Here is a 16,573-nt window from a genome sequence, read left to right on the forward strand (position 1 = left end):
AACAAAAGATTGGGAGAAGATTAGAGTATATCATCCTTTTAATTTCAAGAGGACACTGCTATAATAGGGGAGGTGTAATAGGAAAAGTGAGTATTGGAATTCTCGGCCACGATGCGTAAAGCAATCCTATTTGGAGGGATCAAGACACCCTAGCCCGATGGAAGTATATTAGTCCCTTCATTTCTTATATTCCCCTTAGTTTTCATTGTTTGAAATTCAGATTTCATGAGGTTTTTAGTGTTTTTGAACTTTTTCTATGCATCGAAGGTGCAATCAAGCCATCCTTCCAGGAGGAAAACAAAAAGATCTCTATTCCCTATTGAAGTTAAAGGCTGAGGAACAAGTGTCTATCAATGCCAATAACCCAGAATAGGAAAATACCTTTGATTTAATTGTGAACACGCGCTATTGTATAACCGAAAATGACAGCCCTCATTGCAAATGTACTAAGGCTTCGGTAATCATAAAAAATATAAGCTAAAAAAGCTTTTCATAGAAGATTAAAAAAAAGCTTACATCCATTGACAACAAAATTCATCAAGTGAAAAATCTTCTGTGTTGTCCACCCATATTCAGGTATCCTCATTTGAATTCGCATCAGTTGTACCTAATATTAAAACAAACAAATTACACCTGAAGGAAAATTGGCATAGACCACACGGTATACAAACATCCAATTTTCACAAAATTCACATGTGTGACATCATGGCATACTCATTTTATTATGCAGATGGAAAATGTTGATGAAGATTGACACTCAAAAATGGGTTATTGTGGTTTTGACTTGAGTGTGTCATATCCCTCTGATCAATCACATAAGCCCCAGTGACTTGAGTGTGGTTTTAAGTTTTAACAATAATATCTATCATCTTCCAACAAGACAGATTTCTAACAATAATATAAATGCAAAGATCTGCAAGCAGTTATGCTAATAGAAACTAAATACCTCCAGAGCATCCTTGAACTTGAGCATCCAAATCTCAACTTTACCATATTGATGAAACTATTCCAAATTAGTGTCACTTGCCAATAGCATACCAATGAATCATGGGGAATATAAAAATAACTATTAAAGCCCTATTCTCCCCAATGTCAAAGTAGAAAATCTGAAAAAAGTGAGTAATTAACCAAAGAATGAGAGAAACACAACTAAAATTGGCACCTCTCTCACATATGCACGCAATATAAGGTATCTAACTAATTAGTAATTATTAAATTTTAATTGAAAACCTTGGTGTCAAGCTGCAATTCCATGCTGAAGAGCTCTTGATCATCAAAATTGACATAGTAATTAAACAGGTCAACAAACCAATGCTGGATGATGGAACAATGACAGTGGAGCAGGGAAGGGAAGTTTTCTCAGAAATCTCAAGGTAACGACCATGAGGGTTCTCCTTGAGATTGAAGTAAAAAAGCTAGTGTTCCACCTGAAGAGTTTTGCAAAGCAGCTCCACATCATTTCCACCACCACTACTGTTGGAGGCGCCTCCTGGTTTTACCTCCATCTCAACCATTGTTATATCACTGCTATACTTATGATTGTGAGATAGCCTGCTAAAAATTATAAAAAAATATTGCTGATATATTTTTAGCAATAATATTTTGCATGTCTGGCACCAAATTGATGGCTCAAAAATGCAACAAGACTGCTCAAACCCTCAACATATCATTAACAAAAATTCCTTGAAACTAATATAAATTCCCTTGCTACTGTGCATAAGTCAAGATGAATCATGGCCGCTTTTTGTTCAAGAAGCATCAATTCTACATAACAAGGTAAACTTCATGATCTTATCTGAACTGTGCAGTTGAGAAAAAATAATATCAGATTCGTGCTACGGCACTGTTCATTAAAATGTGTGGCTAACCTGTGTTTCACCGTCATAAATATCCATCTTTGGAGTGTTTTTGCCATAAAAGAGAAACTTAAGCACCACACTAATTTCAGTAGGGGTTTGAAAGTATATCTTGAGCAATTTGAGATACATACTCTGCTTCCTCTGAGAAGTACAATAATTTCCTTAACATGATGCATAAAAACAATGCATTTCAATGCTATTTAAATAGTAAAAAGTGGGATCACATCTACTGTCCCCATAAGATGTTGCTAATCTAGTTTAGGTAACTAATTTACCTATCTGTTGATGGCAGATATCTGCTTTCTCAATTTGCTGAGTATGATGTTAATCTTTTGACCAAATGGGGAGCCAATTCTTGCCTCGTGTCCTTGAAATCATGAAACAGTTATAGAATATTATTTGAACCGTCTGAACCTGTAGCTTAGTTATATGTAAAAGTTTTCATTAACTCTTACTTTTCAATGGTTAGGGAATCAATCTGAGTAGACATCAACTGGGATTTGTTCCAAGGCCGGTATCAAAGCTGGCACTTCATTTGTGTTATGAGTTGAAGCTAACTTTCCCAACTCAAGATGAGCTCAATCACTTACAAAGTAGTCTTGATTAAATTGTTGAACTCCAAAAGTAGCAATCCAGTGTTTTTCCAAGGCAGAGTCTTTTGTTAGCGAAGGCATTCGCTTGATAATGGCTAATGATTTGGCAAGAAGATCAGTTGACTGATGCCTAAATAGAAGCCAGAACTCGCCATATTCAAGAGCAAAAGCCAGAACTCACCATAAGATAATTTTGTCAAAACAAAATATGGTGAAATTAAATATAACAAAACAAGCTATCCTAAAAAGTATATACTCAAACCAGAAACAAATGAAGCCAAAACTAACCTTTGACCTTTCAACTTCAGAATGATAGACAAAAGATACGAAAGAAAAGCCAAGATTCAGCACCAATATTGTTATATCATACATACCAATCAGTTAACATCCAACCTGCATTGTTGTTAAATTAAAAAAGATTCAATCTTTAACATGTTACATAGAAAACTCACACTTAATATGGAAATCTGAAAACAAAAGAGGCAAATAAGGAATTTTAACAAAATAATTCAGCTCAGATTAAGGCAAATCATATTCAAAACGTGAATTATAATAAATAAAGGAAGGAAGGAAGATAAAAATAATATTATGAGGCATTAAATTAAAACTTAAACAAGAAGCGAGAAAAATTCAGAAATGTTAATGTGAAGCTATCTAGACTTAAAGAAGAAGATCGACCTCAAAAACAGAAGATAAAATCACTCACATTGGTGAAACAAAGTGTTCTCACCTCAGAAACAAAGAAGAGTTGAAATTGTTTTTGATTCAGGGAAACATAAGATCAGAGAATTCGAAGTGAAAGAAAAGATAAGATGGACCTGGTGGAAGTCGCCAGAGCCAGACCCTGTTGAACTACCTAAGGTGTTGCTGCTGACACAGACATCAATAATATGTCGGAGCTTGATTTCAAGGTCCTCCTCTTCCTCCTTGAAAACGGGAGCTGTATATTCCACTATTGCATTCGATTTTACAAATTTCTTATTGGTGCACAATTGTATTCAACTCCATTATCCTACAACTAATGTATACTAATTTCCAAACAAAAGAATACATCAACCATTTCATCATAAAATTATTTTTGCGCTAATTCTTGAAATTTAATGGGAAAGATCAAACAGCAGAAATATTTCATTTGTTGAAACAGTGTGCATAAGCACACACACACCAAAAAGACATTTCATTTGTAGCAAGCCTTCATCAGTTGAACTATGTACAACTAATTACATTTTAATATTTTAACAGGAAAGATAAACGACCTAACATAAAGGTGCTAGTGACTTCATTCCATTAAAAACATGTATGTAAAGATGCTTTCAGGTCATCAAAATGTCAAAAATATCAAAAGGGGAAGTTCACCTCTGCCAGCTTGCTGTTTCCATGTGAGATTCATGTCTTCAGCGTCAACAAAGCTGACATGATGCATCTACAGAGAAAAATGGAGTGTAGAAAAGACTAAGGACTATTAAAATGGAATGTAAAAGATTAAAACATGCTAAATTTTGTCACTATAAATAATATTTTCAAGTTTCAAGGAATAATTACTTCACTATTATGATAACAGAGAAGCAATATCAACACTTTTCAGTAAATATAGAACAGTCAAAGAAACAATATTACAAAGAATTTTAAATACATGTCAAGCATCAACAAACAACCCTTATTTCTTACACTAATTAATTGTGTGACATGTTTCTTTCTATAAAGCATATGGCCGGTTAAACGAGGATCTCTTATCCTCCAAACTGTCTGCAATCACATTCTCAGTGTTGGTGAATTGTTTCTTTCATATGTCCAGGCATAAAAACAAACAAGCAATAAATGTTGACTCTACAAAACAAACATCCAGGAAAAGAAAAAAACTTACCATAGGTACATATAAATTGCTTTGAAATAAAAGGAAAGAAACTTGATGTGTCGGCCTCACATCCTAGGTACATATGTATATTAGTTTTCAGATAGCAAGTGACTTACAACGTAATTCACATTAACAATTCAACTAGGAGAACCCCTAATAAGGGATGACAACAAAAAACATCCAGGAGCAAGATGGTTCACTTGCAAGTGTTCTTCATAACCATCTTTTGAAAATTTCTCTGGGGCTGAATACCAACAAAAAACATGTGGTGGGTTAGTCACTTTTGACTTCAATGAGAATCAATCTGGAAGTATGCATCATTTCCTTTCGTATATAAAATTAATTGATTTTAAAAATAAAAGTTACACACATGAATAGAGTAGACAGTAGAGTAATGATTCACTATCAATTTAAAAAATGACATTGTTGTAGCATATCAATTAAACTATAAAATAATATAAAATTAACATGTGAGCCTCCTTTATTATAGTTGGCATTTGATTTTTAGGTAGACTTTTGAAAATGTGTGTAGATATAAAGGATAACATGTAAAACAGAGATAGAAATAATGTAACATGTCATAAGAGAAACTGTAAATATTTTGTGGTTGCTATGGCATTGTTCATTAAAATGTGTTGCTAACTTGTGTTTCACCGTCATAAATATCCATCTTTGGAGTGTTTTTACCATAAAAGAGAAACTTAATCACCACACTAATTTCAGTAGGGGTTTGAAAGTATATCTTGAGCAATTTGAGATACATATTCTGCTTCCTCTGAAAAGTACAATAATTTTCTTCACATGATGAATAAAAACAAGGCATTTCAATGCTATTTAATTCGTATTATAGTAAAAAGTGGGATCACATCTACTGTCCCCATAAGATGTTGCTAATCTATTTTAGGTAACTAATTTACCTATCTGTTGATTGCATAATGATATCTGCTTTCTCAATTTGCAGAGTACGATGTTAAATTGTTAAACTTTCGATCAAATGGAGCCAGTTCTTGCCTCGTGTCCCTGAAATCATGAAACAATTGTAGATTATTATTTGAACAATTGCTGAACCTGTAGCTTAGTTATTTGTAAAAGTTTTCATTAAATCTTACTTTTCAATGGTTAGGGAATCAATCTGAGTAACAATTGCAGCAACAGTGATGACAGCCCACAGCCTAATAGACATCAACTGGGATTTGTTCCAAGGCCAGTATCAAAGCTGGCACTTCATTTGTGTTATGAGTTGAAGCTAACTTTCCCAGCTCAAAGATGAGCTCAGTCACATGCAAAGTAGTCTTGATTAAATTGTTGAACTCCAAAATAGCAATGTGGTATTTTTCCAAGGCAGAGTCTTTTGTTAGCGAAGGCACTCACATGATTATGGCCAATGATTTGGCATGAAGATCAGTTGACTGATGCCTAGATAGAAGGTAGAACTCACCATAAGATAATTTAGTCCAAACAAAAGATGGTGAAATTAAATATAACAAACAAGCTATCCCAAAAAATTACAAGTATATACTCAAACCAGAAGCAAATGAAGCCAAAACTGACCTTTCAACTTCAGAATGATAGACAAATGATAAGTAAGTCAAAAATTCAGCACCAATATTACAAGTATATACTCAAACCAGAAACAAATGAAGCCAAAACTGACCTTCCAACTTGAGAATGATAAACAAAAGATAAGAAAGGCAAAAATTCAGCACCAATATTGTTATATCATAAATACGAAGCTCCAATACTACAATAACAAAACCAATCTCAGATTAATTCTTACTATGTGAAAATATATTCTTAAAAACTAAAGTCAATGCGCCTTAAATAATTTTTCAAGTTCCTTTCTATTTTTCTTAATTTTTAAAAGATATGTGAACAAGATAGAAAGAGCAATATGTTAGTTATATCCTATATTCAATTTGTTCACCAATAGTATCGATAAAACTTTTTTCTATATAAAAACTGACCTAATAAACTATAATAATGTAATCCAAAATTGATAGCAATTAAAATATATATCCTTCATTACTTTTAAGCACACAACAAGAGCACTCACACGTGAGTGATATGATTAGAAACAATTTCAAAGTCTCTGGATATAGCACTCACAGATATGATTAGAAACACTTCCATTATCTGCATAAAATGATGATATGATTAAAAACAATATTACAGTCAGGATCAAAGTACATGATACTTTTACCCTTGACTTCAAAGTAAAAGTAATAACCTATCTCTCCAATACTTGAGAGGATTCTTTTCCAGACTCTGTGAATGCAATAAAAAGTGGCTGGGCTTCCAGCAGGAAGATGTTGGACTATTCCTATTAGCCATACCCTTAAAAGGACTAATTCCAGGATATATCATTAGTTAAATTGCATAAAAGAATGAATATGTATTCGAAATATAACTCTTAGAATTACGATTAAGATCATTAGTAGAATCAAATACCACTAAGGATCTTTTATATAATGGAAAACAAGTTGCACCTTCAATGATTCCTTCCCCATGCATAAATGCCAAGAACAAAGAATGAGGCTCAAGCTACTTTTCCATTTGGGTGCTTCAAATATCTAGTTTCAATTAAGAAAGCAACACTTATCCTCGTGATAATGCAACAAGAATCCAGATAGCCCAAAATATGGATTATGGATTATGAATTCCCTTCAATGGAAGACTACCATATGTTTCTTCTTCCCTAAAACATACTATGGGTTAAAAGTTATTACACTAGCCCTAAATACAAGTGTAAGTGATAGTGATTTTTCAAAATGACTTGATAGCCTATACATAAAAAGCTTCTGAAGAAAAGCAATCAATTTTATTTAGTTATATATGCAATAACCGAAAGGAAGCAAACATACCGCAAGGAGATTATTCAAGATAACAAGGCCATCTACAAAGAATAGCTTCAGTAGGTCTATAAAAGATAGCTTATCAAGACGCAAAACCTTGCAAAACTCATGAGCTTTGAACCCTTGAAGTTTGAGGCATATTGCCAATGAAAGAAACCTCGCCAAAGGAACTGTAGGTTCACAATGAAATTATCTCCTCTGTATCACCATCTTCCTGCATTATCTCTGCTGTAGACAACAACAAAAACAGTCAAAAAATGTTTAGATATGGGAGATAGTGTTTTGATAGCACCTAAGAGGAACTTGTATGCATATTCCTCAAATATAGAAGCATCACAGTTAGAAGTGAAATAATCCTGGTTCATGTTTTCTTATCTTCTTTTCAACATAGCATTTTCTTACATAATCTTCATCTTCTAAGAAAAATTGCTTTGAGTGAGGTATAGTTCACTCAGAACATATAGGTCAGTGATCATATTTCTCACTTATTGCCTTAAAGCTTAACCCAATGTCTTTTGTTTCCTACAGAGGAACTTGTATGCCATGTTCAAATAGTAGACACTAGAGGAGTCAATTGTTTCCTATAAATAAGATGCAAAGAAGTGAACTCAATAGGCAATAAAGTCACATATTGGTTTAATGTCAGAGTAGAAAACAATTATGATGGACAACCTACCTACCTACCCGTTTGAGCTAGCTTCTATGATGAAGCTAGACCTACAATTAAAGAATGACTTACAATTTGCTTATTAAATTGTGAAGAACACCCCTTGAAAAAAGAAACTTTCTGAAATAACTGTTCATACAAATTTATCGAAATCTAAAAATACACAACAAGAACTGCATATATGTAGGTAAGTGATGAACAAAATTAATACTATGGCAATCAAATTGCTGATATGACTTTTCCTTGGTCATGTTCTGCATAATTCTGTTTCAGAATCTGAGATTTGAGAAAGTCTAGAATGCATGTAATAGAAGTTACTTAGTTCTAGATGTTAAAACAGACATAATATACAAAGAAAATATTTTTTTGAATAAGCCCTTGGGAATCAAGATCTAAGAAAATATTACACCAAATCAAAATAGTTGTTAACTGAGAGATGACAAAATAAACACCTCTTTACGAATATTGTAAAGTCTATATCCCAAAGAAGAAAATGATATTGAGTATCCTCAAGGAGACTTCCATCTACACTTCATGAGCAAATATGGAATTGGAACTTAACCTGTGCTTTGTTACAGCTAATGCAAAGACTACAGCCATAAGAAAAGCATATTCTGCATTTTTTTTTCCAAACTCATGCCAATGACCAGTGATTTGATGAAAGAATTATAAAAAGTATTTTTTTTTTGGCACTATCAAGGATATTCCTCCATCGTACTGGTAAGCAACTAATGTATGCAACAGTAAAATTAATGAAAAATTGCTTTGAGTGAGGTATAGTTCACTCAGAACATATAGGTCAGTGATCATATTTCTCACTTATTGCCTTAAAGCTTAACCCAATGTCTTTTGTTTCCTACAGAGGAACTTGTATGCCATGTTTGTATTAGAATCTAAATTCACATGAAATCTGTGCAGAAAAGCAAAAGAATCAATTAAAACAGGCATTAGGACAAAATAAAGCACAAGCACAAAATTATCCAATTCCAAACGAGTAGAAGTCTCTGGTCCATTTTCTTCTGTTATTTCCAGCTCATATTAACCTTGCAAGCAATTCAAATTGGTCCTGCTGACCAACCAGAGTTTGAATTATTTCAAAGCACTAATGGAAAAACAATATGAGAAGCAGAAGAAAGGTAAGGGAAAGTTAAATTAACAAACAACTATTTATATCCCTAGTTAAACATTGGCAGAGAGGGGACCTTCATTGTCACAGAAATCATCTTTGTGGAGGGTCAATTGTACAGACATTAGCAACTGCCATTCCCTCGATTCGGTCCTGACAGAGCAAGAATGATAGAGGATCGATCAGAACCTACAACCTGCAATGTAATAACAAGAACTTACATGCAGTGGGTTAGTCACTTTTGACTTCAATGTGAATCAATCTCCCAATACAAGTATTAAAGTATATACTTAAACCAGAAACAAATGAAGCCAAAACTAACCTTTGACCTTTCAACTTCAGAATGATAGACAAAAGATAAGAAAGAAAAGCCAAGATTCAGCACCAATATTGTTATATCATACATACCAATCAGTTAACATCCAACATGCATTTTATGAACAACATCCATTGTTGTTAAATTAAAAAAGATTCAATCTTTAACATGTTAGCTAGAAAACTCACACTTAATATGGAAATCTGAAAACAAAAGAGGCAAATAAGGAAATTTAACAAAATAATTCGGCTCAGATTACGGCAAATCATATTCAAAATGTGAATTATAATAAATAAAGGAAGGAAGATAAAAATAATATTACGAGGCATAAAATTAAAACTTAAAGAAGAAACAAGAAGAATTCAGAAATGTTAATGTGAAGCGATCTAGACTTAAAGAAGAAGCCCGACCTCAAAAAAATATCGCAAACCAAATCAAGGATCAGAACATTGAAAACTAACAAACGAAGTGTATTTATAAAGAAATTAAAGAACAAACATAGAAAGGATCAGAAAGTAAAGAACAAACAAACAGAGAATGAAAACTAACAAGTCAAAAACAGAAGATAAAATCACAGAGAAAGAAGATTGTCAGAACAAGAAATCACTGACATTGGTGAAACAACGTTTTTAAGCAGAAGAGATGAAATTGTTTTTGATTCAGGGAAACGTAAGATCAGAGAATTCGAAGTGAAAGAACAACACTAGCCTTCACGACAGAACAAGAAAGATTTCTGATACATGCAGGAAAACTTGGTTTGTTTTTCATTCAGGAAATGAAAAATAGAAATTGTGTTTTAGTTTGCTTAAACCCCAGCTATTTATAAATCATCCTTCACCACCGGACCTACCTATGAGTCCACCGGATATAGCAGGTACCCAACTGTGAGATGTGGACACGTGGAATCGCTTTGGATCTTGTGGTCCGTCAGATTGATTGCCAAAAGCCCAAAACGTGAATTTATTTCTTTCGAAGGGTTTTTTTTTCTTCTGTTTTTTAGACATTCATTTGAAAAGGGATTATCATGCATGACCATGTCATGACGAAAATAACTATATTGAATTTTGGATACTTTAGTGTAGAGATATGGTGGGAGGATAATATGCTACAATATATTTTTTTTTGGTACTAGCAAAAGTATCTATCACATTATAGATAAAAAATTAATTTCTTTTAGGCTATCACTTTGTTACCGGAAATCGAATTTTTTACTGTTTGATCTTTCTAACTAATACATTTGATGATTTTGTCATATTGTGTGGTTGTCATTGAGTTGTATTAGGGTGCAAGTAAATATATCTACCACAATATTATGTCAAATTTAGGTTAAACTAAAAGTGTAATATTTATGCATCGTGTAAATATTTATACACTATCAATTTATCATTCAATGATTTTGTCATAGATGTTGTGTGGTCATGATTAAGTTGCATTAGGGTGCAAGTAATTGAATCTACCACAATATTATGTCAAATTCATGTTAAACTAAAGAGTATAATAATTATGCATTGATAATATAAAAATTTATATATAATGAGTTTATTCATTCAGTTGTATTATTTGTTTTGAAAAAAAATAATAATACTTTAAAAACTAGTCTTTTTCTCTAAACTAAACTCTTTCTAATTCATCCTAAAACTGATCTCTTACAATATCCAGATAAATTAGTTTCTAACATGTTATACTCTCCAAAAACATACAATATTAAAAAAAGTCAAATGAAGATAAAACTAATAGGAAAAAGTCCTATTTCAAATTTGGATGTTTTCATTTCAATCAATCTAAAATAAAACCTTTAACAAATGGAAAGGATTTTTTTGTAATCATTTGTTATTGCCATGGTAAATATCTAAGCGGATTTAGTATTTATTTTGTAGAAGTTAAGTTAACGGCATATATCACTTCTTTATATTTGTAATATTCTAAACTAAGTTAACAGCATTTATATTTTTATTATATATGATTGATAGAAAATCTTCTAACTTTCTATGACCTTATTACATTAATTAAAGATAAAGAAACATATGCAATCTAAATATTATCCACTTTCATATTTATACAAGTAATGCAAAAATGAATGTTGTGATTTATAGTCATAAATGTTGAACCAAGAAGCATAAATAAATTATGGAGAAAAAATTGTCTACATACAAAATTTTCTCATTCATTAAGCCTTCATTTAGTAGGAGAAAGAAAAGGAGATGAGAGAAAAGGTAGAGAAAAATATTTTCTCTCTCCTTTGGTTGAGGAGAGAATTTAAGGAGAGAGTAAAAAGGAAATGAGACCCACTAAATTTTTTTCTTCTCTCGTATGAAGAAGAGTAAAAGAATAAGGGAATGAAGTATCTTCTCCTTATATAAGGAGATAAGTTATCTCCTCCTGCCAGTGAAACCATGACATGTGTCATGCTTCACCATTTTCTATAAAAATATTTTTAAAAATAAACAAAATAACACACATGTCACATTTTTATTGGTTAGAGGAGATACGTTATCTCTTTATATAAGGAGATACATTATTCTCAAAGAATAAAATCATTCATTTCTCTTCTTTTTCTATACAATCAAACAACACAACTTATTTTTCTTCTTTTTCTATACAGCACCTTACTCTATTTCTCATATTTTCTCTCTTTTCACTCTCTTTCTCTCATATTGATCTCTTCTCACTTTCTCCAGTCCAACCAAATAAATCTTAATTGTTGCATGAAAAATAGAGAATCCCTCGATCCAGTTCCACTGATTCCTCAATCAGTTGGTTAATGCCAAAAACTCACTTCCCCGTTTCTACTATATTTATAGCAATATGTCTCTAATTGTTTTTAACTACTTAATAGTAGAAAAGGAAAGTTTGTTATTTTAACCAAAATTTATGGTGATTGGGAAGGATCATACAATGAGTTATCACGTTGGATGAATGTTGTACAATATTTCTCTTCCGGTACAATTGTGAAATATCAAGCACGTCACCAGTTGATAAGGAAAAAGAATTGAATGGCAAAATTTAATAACTAAATATACTACAGTTGATAAGGGCAAGCTAAAAAAAATTGAATGGCAAAAACTCCTCCTCTACTGTCGATTTATGAGAGAAGGAAAAAGAAGAAGAAAATATATATGAAACTCCAACCTAGTTAACAATTTTGGAGAGAGGGTGAGAAAAAAAACTAAAAACTCCAATTGGAGAAATGTTGTAAAATAAAAAACCTCCTGTGTTGTTGCCGATTTATGTGTGTACGGTAGAAAAAAGAGGAGAAACGACTATGTGGTTGCCGATTTATATAAAGTTACACCTCTTTTATAATAAGTACAAAAGTTACACTAGTATTGTAAATTTTTGGTCAAACTACACTATCTTAGTGTAAATTTTGCAGTGGGTTACTTATTTTCTTGAAACTTTAGTATATATATTATTGAGATATTATAAGAAGTGATGTAAATCAAGGGGGACAACCTATAATTTGTGGAGGACAATCTTGCAATTAGGAGAACTACTTGAAGTTCATATTCTTGGAAGGAAATTGTGAAAGTTTTTAGTTTATTTATTTATTTTCTTAAGTTTAATAAATGAGAATTTATTCTCATAGGTAGTATTAGGATTTAATTATGTCTTAGGAATTATTTCATTTAAATGTTCAAGTGTTTATTTCAATTATTTATGTAATAGGGGTTGGAAAATTAATTGAAGAAGATAATGTGGAGATAAAAATCTGAAATTCAACATGCTTGATTTATGAGAATTAATCTCATATTATTGCGTAAAGATAATGTGAAGATTAAGTTAACTTATTCATCACAATTCAGTCAGCCACAAAAGTCTAATTGAATTTGGCAACCTTTAGCATTGAAGATCAAACAAAAACGTGGAGATTAAGTCAAGCAATTTCAACTCAACCAACCTAATTTTATGCACATAATCAGTTAGGATCTTATTTACACGATTAATTAGCAATTTTATTTTGTTTATTAAAAGATAATTAGGATTCTATCTTAGTCTTTTCTTTATTCAGCAAGGCAAATTTCCTATTTATATTTTATTTGATCATTAATAAAAGTTAAGTTTGTTTTTTAGAAAAGTTGGATTGAATTCCTAAAGTTGAGCCAAAACTCCTTAATTCAAACTTATCAAGATCTTTATTCTTGTGGTGTTCTAAGACTCATTACCCTCTCGGTGTGACATCTAAATTCTTATCAAGGATCCTTCATTGTGGTGAATAACATTGACTTATCAAGCTCTTGAGCTTGTGGCGTCTCCATCTTCATATCTTTCCCCACAAATCTATCCTAAAATTGTCCTAGAACTCTATCAATACCAAAACCAAATTCTGATTTATAAAACTCTTAATTACAAGCTAAAACGATCCTAATGCAATCCCTAGAGTTTCTCTTCAAGAAGTACACTTATTTTCAAATAAGATGAGGTAAAAAGTTGATAAACAAAAAAATATTTACAAAGAATTGCCTTCCTAATACAAATTGCCGAATACTCCCCTGCATTATATTCCTGATTAGCTGCAACAGTTTTATGCTGAATATGGAAGTGCAAGAGTTCTTGAATACAAAATCTTCAACTATTACATCACAAAAATGACCACCAATAATGCAATAACAATGAGATCATTCATTGTCTCTCATAGAAACATTTAACCCAAAAAATATACAAATAAGAGGTTTAGATCAATCATCAGGAAAACCAAGGAATCTGTTTATATGCTTGGCCACTGGTGTAGCATCACCTGGAGAGTATGGAATGAGAGAACTTAAATTCATATCTGATATAGTTTGATGGAGTGTTTGAGGGCTAGCAAAATACAGATGCTTCCGGTCTGCGAGTTCTTCTGCAAGCTCAATCTGATGGTTATCCATCAAATCTTCATTTACAACCACGATTAATGGTTTACCCACCTTCAATGTCTCAAATATGCTACCTGACCCTGCATAAAATTAATATAGTCCGAGACTCGGAGTTACTTGCCTATTCTATAACTCCAAATATCAACAGAGTTCAGAGTTCAGAGTTCATTTGTATTTTCATTTTCTCATACATTTTTACCCCTTTTGCTTTCCTCCCAGCTTAATCAAACTACAACTATCCATAAGAAGCATCAAACTCATGTATTTCTTAGCAATTTATTGTTGCCCACAAGATATCATAAACTAAATACTATCTGAAGAGTATTTGGTTTATGGAATACAACAAATCGACTTCATTTGTTCCGAAATTTGTCGCATGCTTTATAAAGCTTGTAACTGATGAAGGAAATGACGAGATTGAATTATGTCCTGATAAACGAAGGTATTGGATAAGAAGTCCACACGCATCACCATATAGGCTTCTGATAACAGTATTGTTAGCTCGTGATGGAAGGCAATGAAGAGATGGGTTTTCAGCACAGATAGTAACTAGTGCAGAAAGGCCTAGGGGAATCACATTTAAGAATATGAACGCATTCACACACATTTTTTTGTGTTATCACAACTCAGCAACCATTTCCCCTTCATTTTTTGGGAGAAAGGGAATGAATGATGAAGCAGAGAAACATAGAATCTTAAACAATAAGAAATAATACCAACTATGTTAGACTCTTTATAATACCTGGAAATAGACTCTCCGCAAAGCTTGCAGAGTAAGACTATGTACATCTACCCTCCTCACACCTCACTAAGTGGAAGTCTTGTGCATTGACCGACATTTTTTTATGCTCAACTCTTTAACTTGCTAATGTGTCAAAATTCCATGCTATTGTGTCTTACAATCATTTTATTTTACATAACACATAAACCCAACATGACATACATAATTTTAACAAGACAGTGCCAACATGGATCACGATAACGACAACTGCATTGTCTATATTCAACAACTACATAACTAATGAAGAATCATGCAGAAGACAAGGTTCAACAAGCATACCTGCGTGGCTGATGACAAGAGAAGCTGATCTGATATTTTCAGCAATAGTGGATGAAAAAGTGAAATAATCTACACCCAAAGAACCATCATCTCCCTCACACTGCAGAAAACAAAAACAAGATACCAATAAGAATGAAAATCTTTGTAGACCAGAAAAGTTGAAGTATAAGTTTTTTAAATTAAAAAAAATGTTTTTTTTTAATTTTTCAATATACCCAAATGAGAAAAGTGATTAAGCAAGTATTTAAGCGAGAAAATTGAATTACCTTAGAAGGAAGATATGATCCACGACCCAATTGAATGAGAAGATGAGTATACCCTTTTGCGAACAATTCTTGTTTAACAATTTCAGAATCTACAGATTTCACCAGAGAATCAAAACGAGTCGTCCCAACTGTCACAAATACCACTCTCCTTTTATCTTCACCCTCCATTCACCCAATTTCAACTCTCTTCAAAAGATCAGATTTTGAAACTGTTTTGTATTGTTAACATCAGAAACAATGATTAACTTTAAGGAGAATCGATCCCATCATTTCATTTTGAAGAAAGCATGACACACGAACAAGGAACAAAGCATGTCTTTTGTTGGGTTTGGTAGTGCTTTGGGCTCATTGGGTTTTGGTTCTGGACATGTTCAAAAATACTATTGTGGTTTTTCCCATATTATTACTACTATTATTATTATTTTGGTTTCCCACATCATTGGAGGCAATCATGTTCGAGTCGGGAATATCCACAGTTATATGGGGCTAATTCTCTCAACGGACATTTTTTCCATCCACAAGACTCGAACCGGGTTCTTGCTTAAGGGAAATCAAACATGTACCACTTGAACCACCGTCCGTTGGTTATTACTACTATTATTATCATCATGTGGAAATAATTCTCCAAATCCAAAATAATTTATATGCTGAACATATTGATTGCTACCACTCTTTCAAATAAAATTAATTCATCAATAATTATCATATATTTAAAATATGATTATTTCTATTATCCAAATTTTAAATCATTCTAAAAACTGCATAAATTAATTATTGTTATGGAAATCTTTTTTATATAAATAATAAACAAATAATTTAAAATTAGAAATCACACATTACTAGTGCACTGTATTTTTTTATATGTTTTGATTTTGATTTATGGTGTTAATACATGGTGTAATATATATATGTTTATATTAATTTTTAAATATATTTAAAATAAAGTTAAATTATATTTATAATCTATTATCAATTATATTAATTATTAAATATTGTGTTTTATGATAATAATTTGAGATTAAAAATATAAATATAAAAGTAGCTATATTTTATAAAAATTATCAATAGAACTAAATATATAATGCTCTATTAGTCTAAATATCATCTAATACTAATAAAAAATGAT

General features: G+C 31.9%; 1 protein-coding gene across 3 annotated transcripts; it reads right to left on the minus strand.

Moving 5' to 3' along the window:
• On the minus strand, positions 966-15,800 carry LOC109349496 (UDP-N-acetylglucosamine transferase subunit ALG13 homolog). 3 transcript variants are annotated; one of them, XR_002107977.1, is made up of 6 exons: positions 15,717-15,754; positions 15,448-15,684; positions 15,182-15,281; positions 13,878-14,201; positions 4,209-4,211; positions 966-979 (listed from the first exon to the last, which is right to left on the minus strand). XR_002107977.1 is itself a non-coding variant. In XM_019590318.1 (3 exons), the coding sequence occupies exons 1-3, from the start codon at positions 15,613-15,615 to the stop codon at positions 13,945-13,947; spliced, it is 525 nt and encodes a 174-aa protein (XP_019445863.1). In that variant the 5' UTR covers positions 15,616-15,800; the 3' UTR covers positions 13,776-13,944. The 3 variants fall into 3 exon arrangements, 1 of the variants encoding a protein (XP_019445863.1); XR_002107976.1 differs by having other exon boundaries at positions 15,448-15,800; XM_019590318.1 differs by lacking the exons at positions 966-979; positions 4,209-4,211 and having other exon boundaries at positions 13,776-14,201; positions 15,448-15,800.

Source organism: Lupinus angustifolius, chromosome LG06, assembly GCF_001865875.1.
Source record: "Lupinus angustifolius cultivar Tanjil chromosome LG06, LupAngTanjil_v1.0, whole genome shotgun sequence".
NCBI lineage: Eukaryota > Viridiplantae > Streptophyta > Magnoliopsida > Fabales > Fabaceae > Lupinus > Lupinus angustifolius.

Excerpts from the sequence above, each read along its gene's own strand:
- LOC109349496 (XM_019590318.1), bottom strand. The coding sequence starts at position 15,615 with ATGGAGGGTGAAGATAAAAGGAGAGTGGTATTTGTGACAGTTGGGACG. Across the intron at positions 15,282-15,447 it reads GATCATATCTTCCTTCTAAG|TGTGAGGGAGATGATGGTTC; the intron begins GTAATTCAATTT and ends TGTTTTCTGCAG. Across the intron at positions 14,202-15,181 it reads TCTTGTCATCAGCCACGCAG|GGTCAGGTAGCATATTTGAG; the intron begins GTATGCTTGTTG and ends AATTTTATGCAG.